The sequence below is a fragment of the Glycine soja genome, chromosome 8 (assembly GCF_004193775.1).
Source record: "Glycine soja cultivar W05 chromosome 8, ASM419377v2, whole genome shotgun sequence".
In the NCBI taxonomy this organism is placed as follows: Eukaryota; Viridiplantae; Streptophyta; class Magnoliopsida; order Fabales; family Fabaceae; genus Glycine; species Glycine soja.
Genome location: NC_041009.1, coordinates 38,563,103 through 38,575,015, shown reverse-complemented (window position 1 = coordinate 38,575,015; position 11,913 = coordinate 38,563,103). Strand labels below are relative to the sequence as shown.

General features: G+C 34.6%; 1 protein-coding gene across 1 annotated transcript; it reads left to right on the top strand.

Annotated features, from left to right (window-relative positions):
• Positions 1-283: 283 nt before the first annotated feature.
• LOC114423093 (ATP-dependent 6-phosphofructokinase 5, chloroplastic-like) lies at positions 284-8,526 on the top strand. The gene is made up of 13 exons (XM_028389712.1): positions 284-842; positions 1,702-1,792; positions 2,290-2,363; positions 3,917-4,028; positions 4,444-4,539; positions 4,663-4,764; positions 4,891-4,965; positions 5,270-5,410; positions 5,516-5,632; positions 5,714-5,818; positions 5,936-6,016; positions 7,058-7,186; positions 7,950-8,526. Exons 1-13 carry the CDS (start codon positions 535-537, stop codon positions 8,115-8,117), a joined length of 1,599 nt encoding a protein of 532 aa, XP_028245513.1. The 5' UTR covers positions 284-534; the 3' UTR covers positions 8,118-8,526.
• Positions 8,527-11,913: the final 3,387 nt, after the last annotated feature.

Genomic DNA, 11,913 nt, shown 5'->3' with positions numbered 1-11,913 from the left:
ATATAAAAAATAAAGAATCAATAAAAAAATCTGTTTTTTCATGTTAGAAAGAATCAATCAAAATTCTGTTTTTTCATGTTAGAAATAATCAATCAAAACAGAACAGAACATAATTATGGCTATTCAATAATCAATCAAAATTTTTGTTGGGACAAAATTATACTAGGAACCAAAATGGTAATTCTACCAATGGCATAGAAAAAGACTAATGTCAAACTTTCTCTTTTTTCATGTTAGAAAGAAGAAGTAGACGGCTTTGTAGTTTTCCGACACTTGTCAAGCTCCAGAAACTGTTTGACAACAACAAAAAGTGCACTCACTGTCTGTCCCTTTCTCCTCGGTGTTTCTTAGGTAAAATCCAATCCAACCAACCTCCCTTGTCTCCACCTCTCTTTCCTCGTTCCCTCCGACCGATCCTTAATTACCAATTTACCATTGCTTCCTCCTCCTCCTTCTCCTGCATTTTCAACATCCATCACTCTCTAAAGTCTCAGATTCTTCATTCACAATCTTACACTCGCAACAAAGACTTTGATGGGTTCCACCACGCACGTGATGACCAACACCAACCCTACTCTCCCTCATCTACTACCCTCTTCACGCTCCCACTTCAATTCACGTCTTCTCTCACTGCCACCCACCAGAGTCGCCAATAAAGTTGGTGTCTTTGCCGAGCGTAGCAACAAAAGTAGAAGCACTTCCACCGCCGCCGTCGATTTCAGCGACCCTGATTGGAAAATCAAGTTCCAGGAAGATAGGGAAGCACGTTTCAGACTTCCCCATCTCACTGATATCTTTCCAGATGCTCCTCCGATTCCTTCCACGTTTTGTCTCAAAATGAGGTTCGTTGGTAGGTCTAGTTTCCTTCACCCTTTGTTTGGTACCGCGGAAACAAAACTGGTAAGAGGGGTTTTTTAGTTTTTGTTAAAATGATGCAACTAAAAATGCAACTACACAAGGTTAGTAGCGGAGGGTGGTGTAAGGCACAGACCAGAGTATGGAATTGAGGGAAACGTTGAATAAAATGAAAACATAAGTTTTTTTTATGTCTAAGAATCAAATTTAAGTACCAGAATGTTTACAACAACTCACGGAGTGTTTCTGTTTTTAAAATACTAAGCTAGACTTCTAGATGATTAGACACTCTAGATTGTTTCTGTTTTCTGGTTTTTAAAATACTTGTTTTGAAAATAATTTTCAAATTTTAATAGATTTTGGATTTGAAATTGATTGCTGAATAGTGAAAAATTATTTTAGAAAACAATTTTTAAAGCTGTTTAATTTTCACAATACAACTAAAAATGCAACTAAACAAGGTTACCTGGCGGAGGGTGGTGGAAGGCACAGAGGAAAACATGGAATTTGACGGAAACCTTGAACAATGTGAAAACAAAAGAAAATGAGAAAATATCTGCGGCTGTTTCTGTTTTCTTGAAAATAGGTTTTAAAGCTTAACATATTTTAGACAAGAAAATGATTTCTGAGTAGTGCAGTATTGTTATAGAAAACAATTTTTAAAACCAAGAAGTGAGAAAAGAATCAAACAAGCCCTTACTTTCTCTTCTTTTTCTTTTAATTTTGTCTTCAATCAAGGAAAAGAATATGCATCATTGTTAGTATTTTTTTCTCTATTTTCTTTCCTCTCATCTGAACATACTGTTAGGGCTGTGTTGTTTGTTAACGTGTTTTGTCTTGGGACAGAACTCCGATTGATAGAGACTTTCCTGGTCATTATTCTTTGGATGAGGAGTGGCATGGATATATTAATAACAATGACAGAGTGCTTCTTAAGGTATGATGGTTTTTGTTCATCCCTGGAAATTAAATTCGTCAAGAAGTGTTAGATTAATCAACAACTCTTGATAATTTGGGCCTGTATCAATTGAGCTACAGTCTTGTTGGCCTTTTCTTTTTCTGTTTATTTTCTTTGTTCATGATAGTCGGGCTTTTTGTGTTGCTTTCATGTATTTGTGATCTTATTAGCTCTTTATGTACGTGCATGTGATGATATTATGACTACTATTTAGATTAGCATGAATTGAGACCTTAAGTTGTGCTTCCTGGTTAGTTGTTTTGAAAAGTTGTTTCCCTTCGCACACTTGGACCACTTTTACAGTTTATGCATTTTTTATTGTCCTTGCATTGATATGTTGTTGTCTGTTGAGAGTGTATGCAATTGAATTACAGTAAAATGCTCCGTTGGATATTGATTGATGCTTTCATTCAATCAAGTTTAAAAAATAGGAGTTGATGCTGGATGTTAATTTTCTGTTTGCTTTGCTCTTTCAGACAATATACTATTCGTCACCTACATCTGCTGGTGCTGAGTGCATTGATCCTGATTGTACATGGGTGGAACAATGGTAACGCATTTAATTCACAAATTTTAAACTTGAGTATATTCATTGATTAAACAGATTCCAGTCAGTTACATGAGTGTTTGATAGGTTTGTGAATTAAATGCTGGACAGGAGTTGGAAGTGTTCGATAGGTGGCACTGAAAACTTAATCATACTAAAATGTTTCTTTGAAAGTTTCTCTAAAATTAAGAGAAAATTTAGAGCTTTTAGAATTCAATGCCCCTTTCTAGCAGGATATCATGATCATGATTTTGATGGTTAAATCCATATCAATATGCCTGCTGATTACCATTCAATTTACTCTTAACCTGTGATAGTTTCTTGTATGTTTGACTAGAGTTGTATACACTCCTTAATTGTTTAATTTTTCTTTTTTGGTTTGACCAATTGTTCATATTTTAGTATTATTTAGTATTGTCCAGATACAACTATCCCTTATCTCACTAGGAGATGTTAGCTATACCTATATGAATGAATATGTTCTACTAGGCTCTATGAAAAACCAAAATTTTCTTAACATCTTATATCAAGGTCCTTTTATAATGATGTCTTCTACTGTTTCCTTTGGTCTTATTGGATTATCTTTAATTTGATCCACCTTTTCTCATTTGAGCCACCATTGGTCCTCTTCTTACAAGCCAAACTGACTTAGGCTAGTTTTCATAACCTCCTAAATAGTTGTTTCTCTAAATTTGTCAAAGATACATTCTTAAACCTATTTTTCTTGTACCTAGAGTCATTAACCTACCTCTGCATTATTATTTCTGCTACACTTGTTGCTTTTGTTGGCATCGCATTTCATTGCCCGACATTCACTACCATAGAGCGCAACTGTCCATATAGATATTCAATGGGGTTTTCCTTTGAGTTAGTTGTTCTCCATTCCATTCTCTCAACTTGAATTCCATGTATGGCATCCCCATCAATCTTCCCTTCACTTTGTAATTTATATCTGCAACTTTTGGCTTGATGTGATCTCCACTTTTTGCCTCCAAAACATTGCTGACTGGCATCTTACGGAAATTGCATTCTGAATACTCTGTTTTACTCCAACTTCACCTATAACCTGTTGATTCCACACCAAAGCATAGCTTACTAATGTAAAGATATCTCAAATGAAGTTAATATTGGCAAGGTTGTGTAATCTTTATTATTAATTTATAAAGCTATGTGGTTCTTTTTTCATATGATAACAGGAAATACTTAGCTCTGACTGCTTCACAAATGCATTTATCTTGTTTTAGTGTTTAATTTTGCAATGAAAAATAGCACAAATGATATGAATTTGACTGATAGGCACCTGAAAATTTGATACACAATTTGTTAAATCAAATAAAGGTTAAAAAATGTAAAAAATTTGTTGGACATTAGGATGAGAAAATTGCAATCACTTTAACGCTTCTCTAATAACAATTAATTTTTTTTTATTCTGGATTACCAAATAGTTGTTTTACTTCTAGTTTATGGTTTCAATATTTTTAGTACATCTTTGTGTTGTATAGAATGCTGTTTCCTAATATTAACATATATGCTAAGTAGTTCTGAAATCCTTTTAGGGTTCATCGAGCTGGGCCTCGTGAAAAGATATACTTTAAGCCAGAAGAAGTAAAGGCAGCAATTGTTACTTGTGGAGGGCTCTGCCCTGGTCTTAATGATGTCATCAGACAGGTTAGTTTGTGATTAGATTGCCTTTCACAGTTTTAACCTTTTCTTTTGAATATAGTAAGGCCTAGCTGGTGCTCTTGAAGTTAAGGTAGTGAAGATAGTTGTAACATTTTAATTTATATTCCTGACTATATATTACTAATTAATCTTCTCTAAATTTTCTGGGCAATAAAATACTCATGCCTAAGCAATTGACTAATTTGACCTCAAATATATTCTTTGCTTTCATCTTAGTGTGTCTTAAATATGTTATAAGCTTTCCCTCTCCATTGCATTTATGTATAAAATTCCAAGTGCTTTTATATCATATTGTGTAAGATGTTCTTATTTCAACTCCCTTTTGTAAACTTAGTTCTAGTTATTTTTGGTCACTATATTGTTTCTCTGTTTAATGGCTTCAATAATGAATGCCCTGCAGATTGTAATCACCCTTGAAATATATGGTGTAAAAAACATCGTGGGGATTCCTTTTGGTTACCGGGGATTTTCTGACGAAGAAATGACAGAAGTGCCGGTAATCTCATTTTCCCCTCCTTGCTGATTTTGGTGTAACAGATGATTCATCTAAAGGTACAATCTGTAGCACATAAGTTCTTCTTCCTAATGACTCTTAAATATATTGGGCTTTCATTTGCAGCTGTCTAGAAAAGTAGTGCAGAATATTCATCTTTCTGGTGGAAGCCTGTTGGGAGTTTCACGAGGAGGACCTGGAGTCAGTGATATTGCGAACAGTCTGGAGGTGGTTGATTGACCTAATCTATTAACAAACTGATTGATGATTTCACAGACAAGTTTAAGGTTTTTTATGATACAGGTGCTAATTTTTGAGACTGATATTCTCCAATATGAATATTATTGATTACAGAAAAGAGGGATCAACATGCTTTTTGTATTGGGTGGAAATGGCACACATGCTGGTGCCAATGCAATTCACCACGAGGTTGTTAATCCATAAACCTTTTATCACTTAACTGGTTATTTGTGGTCCAGGTTGAGTCAGTAATGTGGAAACTTTTCATTGAAAATTCTGGAAAGTCAATTTTCGAATTGACTTCACTTAATGTGCCTTTTTTGGTTTTTGTATATTTCAGTGTTGACATTAAGCTGCACATTAAATTATTATTTGAAATGTGAATTGTGTGATATTGTAGGTGTTCAGCAATTTTTTGATGGTGTTTTAATTTTTAGGCTTGTCATGCTAATTTGTGGCTCATTTGTGAACTGATATTTCTTTTTTCTTGTAGTGCCGCAAAAGACGGCTGAAGGTATCTGTAATTGGCGTGCCCAAAACTATAGACAATGATATTTTATTGATGGACAAAACTTTTGGCTTTGATACTGCTGTTGAAGAAGCACAAAGAGCAATAAATTCTGCCTACATTGAGGTATATTACTTATTGAGTCATGTTGACTCAGTTCATTGATAGTTTCTTGTCAGTACTGACAGTACATATTAAAATATTTACATTTCTTTCCTTATCTTTTGCTAGGCACATAGTGCATATCATGGAATTGGCGTTGTGAAATTGATGGGCCGTAGCAGTGGATTCATAGCAATGCAAGCATCCCTATCTAGTGGACAGGTTGACATATGCCTGATCCCTGAGGTATATAAGATACAATTTAGTTGGATGGTCTTGTTTTCTTTCATACTGATAAACTTATACCAGTTTTGACATGGTTTGAAGGTACCTTTCAATTTACATGGACCTCAAGGAGTATTGAGTCATCTCAAGTACCTTTTAGAAACAAAGGGATCAGCTGTAGTCTGTGCAGCAGAGGGAGCTGGACAGGTGATTTAGTTGATATAATCAATATCATATTACCAAATTAGCATGATCACCCAAAAACATTACTGAATTTTACTTTCAGACATAGAAACTTGAACTTGCTAACTGATTCTTTTGCAGAATTTACTCCAAAAGACTAATGCTACAGATGCATCAGGAAATGTTGTATTTGGAGACATTGGCGTATATATTCAACAAGAGGTTTGTGTTATGTTTATGGGGCACACAATAATGTAAATGGGTTGATACCTGATGATAGAAAGAGTATATATTTTTTAATTTGTTATACCTGGTAAATTTTGAAACAAAGATCAAACATCTAAACTGGCTAAAATTACTACCAAATTAATGTGACACTTGCTCAATCTATGTAGAATATTTAACTTTTAGTTTCTTCACATAATTAACCAATGTGTATTTTAAATTATCAATCTATGACTATGTTTGTGATTTTGGTCTTTGACTGCATCAAAACTATAGCATTATTTTGTAAATATTCATATTCAATTTGAAGCCAATCTCCATCCAGTTAGAAATGAAATCTTTGAAATTGAGGGTCATCCAATCATGCTATTTGCCTATTTGTAAAAGGAGGGAGGTTTTGGGCGTCTTGAAAACAGAACTTTCCACATTTTAAGCCACAAATATGTAAATCTGTTATTCTGTTTATGAAAATAGCAATGTTGACAACTTAATATCTTTACAGTTGTCTGTGACTATGATGGCTGTTTAAGAGTGTTACTATTTTCTGAAAAATCAACTCTTTGATCAAGCATAATAATTTTTGGATAAGTTTCCTTAAAACACGTCTTGTTGTCCAAGCTTTAGAAGTTCCGACATGACATAAAACAGCTTATGATAATGCTTTTTTTCTTTTCTTATACATCCTGTAGACTATGCTTTGGCCAAAATAGAAAGTTTATTCATGAGTTCATTTTGAAATGTTCGAGACAAAATACTTTGAACCTTTCAATATTTTAATTTTTAATAATGTGTGCTCTTGTAAATTTCTGATATTTAGCTGCTTCCCTACTATGTTTCTGTTAACAATAAGTGATTTCAACTGCAATTTTAGGTGTAATGTCTACTGTGTGTTAGTATGGTTTATGCTGCATACGGTACTATGATTGTATTCTATCATGGTGAACAAATATATTGAGTTCTTTTGTAATGTAGATAGCTTCCTTTATTTAGAGTTTTTATTTTACCACATATTTTATGCTGACAACTGTCATATTGCAGACAAAAAAATATTTCAAGGAGATTGGTGTTCATGCTGATGTGAAATATATTGATCCAACGTATATGATCCGTGCAATTCGAGCAAATGCATCAGATGGAATTCTGTGCACTGTACTTGGACAAAATGCTGTTAGTCACTCTCTCTCTGCCCCTTTTTATTGTTGGTTCAATTACAGCAGTTAGTTTTGAATGTGTCTTCTGCAATCTAAATCCCTTGCTGCTAGCCAAAAAGCCAACTTATAGTGGCTTCCCTCTTCCCATGTTAGTGCATATGTAGAATGACAGTTTATTAGTTTGTCAAATTTGTATATCATCAACATTTTAACTGCTAACTCTTTCCAGATATCATGCTAGTGAAGCGTCTATATGGTGTTTTCTGTAGTTTGTGATTATTGGATAACATATGACCATAGAATAAAGGGTTAACTAAGTTTTTAGTTCCTAATCTTTTTCGAAATTAGATTTAGTCCCTAAATTTTTGTTTGACTGGTCAAGGTTCCTCAACTTTTTCCCATTGAGGTTTTTAGTCTTTAAACTTTTGTTTGATTGGTCAAGGTCCCTAAACTTTTAGAAATTTCAGTTTTTAGTTTTCGAACCAAAGTTTGAACCCTTGATTTTTATTTATTTAATGAGATTTCAAGGACTACAAACTGAATTTTTCAAAAGTTCTGGGACTAAACCTTCATGGAAAAATATTGAGGGACCTTGACCAGTCAAACAAAAGTTTAGGAACTAAAAATCGAATTTTGAAAAAGTTTTGGGACTAAAAACTTAACCTTAGAATATAAATACAATTCCTCCAACGTCTAATAGTTACCTGTATGTGTATCTCAGAAGATGTGTATTTCTGTTATTTTCTATCTGATACTGATCCACAGCTTTTGCATTGCAGGTTCATGGTGCGTTTGCAGGATATAGTGGCATTACAGTAGGTTTATGTAACACCCACTATGCCTACTTTCCCATCCCCGAAGTGATATCTCATCCTAGGCTGGTGGACCCCAACAGTCGAATGTGGCATCGTTGCTTAACATCAACAGGTCAACCTGACTTCATCTAATAATTTATCCTTTTTTTTCCAATAAATTCAAGAGGCTTGGAAATTCAGGTTTCCAAAGAGCATATCATAAGAAGCAAGGTTCAAAATATGTCTGGTCAATTTGTATTGAACAGGTATATGTGAAAATAATGCTAAACTAGTGCGACTATTGTAAGATGTAACATTATTTAACCGATGTTAGGGGCCAAATGGCCAAAATTTAATGAGTAAATTAGCTGATTAACTGTCGTGTTTGAAATTCACGCCTTGAATACTGGATTGCACGTTAATAATTGCAGTCCCTGGGGATGAATTTTGTGGCTAAATTGTGCAAAGGTTATTTGCAAAGCATTTTAAGGATATTTTGGCACCCATCATGGTTGGTGCCTCGGTGAAAAGAGACAAATTCAGTAAATTACCCTGACACTCATACCCTGTGTTTGGATCACATTTTGAGCTGGTAATGTAGCTTTTCATAGCTTTTTTGAGATTGCACATAATTTTTCCGCATTTTTAATATTTACAATAACTTTTCTTACAAGACTACACGATATAATGTTTTTCAAATAATTAAAGGGGCTTGGTGTAATATACAATGAGTGCCAATGTAATATTTTTCAAACATTTAAAGGGGCTTAGTGTAGGAATAGAAAAAAAAAAGGATATTGTATGCAACTAAAAAATTAGAGGGTGAGTATAATTTACTCGAAAATCCTGTATTCATTTGTATCCTTCAAACGTGATCAGGCCAACTCACCCAATGACCCAGCAGTTGACTGACCTGACCTAAATACAAAGCAGGTATCTTGGAACTGCCTTTGAGGGATTTATGCTCTCACTTATTCGTATCTTATAGGAATTGGCCAGATCCTATCATATCTCGTCATATTCTATCTCATCATATCTTATCTCCAGGAATTAAGAAAATAATATATGATAAAGTTATCTTTTAAGAACTACTATATAATCCATGTTGACTTAGGAGCGAGGACAGATTATACAATTGCATGTTCTTGGTAGGCGACCTCAAACCATAGAAGAAACCTATACCGAAATATTTGCTCCCACCGTGGGCCCTGATAAAACTCTTCTGGCAGCTGCTATACTAGCAACCTACGACCACATGGGGAAAATAACGTTCTTCCTTGAGTTTGAGTTGCCCACTTGCCTCCAATCTTGGTTAGCAGTAGCATCTGGTTCATACTTCTGATAATTTCTTCCCATAGAGTTGAAGAAACAAAAACTAAGGCGATCTAGAACGAATCGTCATATCGGATCGGTAAAGGCATTTTTTGGGGACATGCTAGGTGCACCCAGCAACATTGCTGGTGCACCCAGCAATTAGGTGAATGGGTAAAATTGTCCTTGCGTTAAAAAAAATAATTTCTTCTTCTGAAAGAAGGTTCTTCCGGAAACTTTCCGGAAGAATAATTTGTGTTATACCGGAAGAACCTTTTTCCGGAAGCTTTTCGGAAGAACCTTCTTCCGGTAGAACAATTTATTCTTCCGGAAGAAGGTTCTTCCGGATGAACAATTTGTTCTACCGAAAGAACATTCTTCCGGTAGCTTCTCCGGAAGAAGGTTCTTCCGGTAGAACAAATTGTTCATCCGGAAGAACCTTCTTTCGGAGAAGTTACTGGAAGAACTTCTTCCGGTAACTTCTCCAGAAGAAGGTTCTTCTGATAGAATAAATTGTTCTACCGGAAGAACCTTCTTCCGAAAGAAGGAATTATTTTTTTAATACAAGGGCAATTTTGCCCATTCACCTAATTGCTGGGTGCACCAGCAATGTTGCTGGGTGCACCTAGCATGTCCCCATTTTTTGTTTATAAATTTGGAATGATGGTGAAACTCTTCAGACCTAGAATTTATCTAACTTTGCTATCTCTATCTTATATTTTCTCATTTCTTAAAAAATTTATTTCATCATCCTTTAACTCTTTAATTTTGAGAATTATGCGTATACAATGCAAAGATCAAGAATAAATTGGAAGGTGTTACGGTGTTAATCGTCAGAATGTGTAAAGCGTGATTGAGCGAGGGAGAAAAGATAAATCATAAAGAATTTAGAGAGAGAGAATGGATTCTTCACAATGAATCATAGTTGTCTTTATTTGTGTTTGGTTACAATATTTATAGGGCCGCTAAAAAGCCATTTGGTCAGAAAGCTAGTTATGTCATGTGTTATTTGTTATTTGTGTTAAATAGTCTACATTGTGTGTTATGCATATGTCATTCTCTTTACATCAGCACAACTTTACAAAACCCGACCTATTATGTCCAACATTGGGATAATTCCCATAATAGTTGCCCCCAAGTTAGTGTTGCTTTGTGGAAGTGATGTTGGCTTAAGATGGTGAAAGCGAATGCCATTCTTATAGCAATTGCCTCTAAGTCGGTGTTGTTTCTTAGAAGTGACGTCAAATTAAGAGTGTAAAAGTGAATTTAATCCCTATAACAATTGCTCCTAAGTTGGTGCTGCTTTGTAGAAGTAATGTCAACTTAAGAGTGTAAAAACAAATATCGTCCCTATAATAGTTGCCCCCAAGTCGGTATTGCTTCGTAGAAGCAATGCTGACTTAAGACTGAGAAACCGAATGTCATCCCCATAACAGTTGCCCCCAAGTTAGTGTTGCTTCGTAGAAGCAATGATGATTTAAAAGTGTGAAAGCGAATGTTGTTCCCATAACAGTTGCTCCCAAACCGGTGTTGCTTCGTAGAAGCAATGTCGAATTAAAAGTGTAAAAGCGAATGTAATCCCCATAACAAAAGGTGCATATATCATTCATATATTTTGATCATTATCAATCTTTGGCAAGAAATTGTTACATCCTTTAAATTACTAAATGTACATTTTTCGTAGTAGTTTTTTTTTAATTGTGTTTGGATTAGTGGTGAAGACTTTAAAATCAATGTCCTATTATAATTTTCCACCACACTCGATACTAAGCTTTGCTATATCATGTGTTTTTTCAACATAGTCCACTGTTCCATGGTCTATAATTTTAAATTTCTAAATAAACCTTGAGCAGAAAGAACCTCATCTCATGGACCACACATTATGCAAGAGTTACTAAGGATTTAGAGGTTTACCTTTGTAGCATGCTTCAAACAATGGAGAGGTTGCCTTTGATTGCTAAGTGATGAAAGTATGATGCTTTTACTCAATCCACACAACATAACAATCGGAGCAACAATCGGCGTGTCTTATCATCTTGTGTCTTATTTAATTCAATATGTCATTAATTAATTAAATTATATTTTATTAATTAACTGTGTGTCGACTTGATATCTCATCATATTCATGACCTATGAAACATGATCATCAGTCTACTCACACAATAGTCCCAATGCATTATTGTCGTCATAGTTAACAATAATACTTGACTACAAATACTAATTTTAGAACAACATTTCATTGTTCAAAGAATGTCAAAATCAAGTCCCACTTGATTTGTCATTGAATGAATTGTTTATTCTAAGAACATTATTGCACTACAAAACTATTAACATAATAATTGACATTACTCATGTATAAATAAAATATATAAACAAAAATCATGATACAAATGTAGCCTAAAATGGATTGGCCACTAGGGTTCACTCCAGCAATCTCCCACTAGAAATAGTGCCAATCGGTATAAACCTAATACCCATTAATCTAGTGTAAGCATTATGCTTCTACTAAGCAAGGTGTTCCATAAGTAGGTCAACAACATTCTCTAATGTTGGTTGTCTGCATTTCTCTTGAATGAGATGGAAGCATATAAGTATGAGTTTAGATCATTGGTGCGATTTGTTTTCCTTAGCATGCACG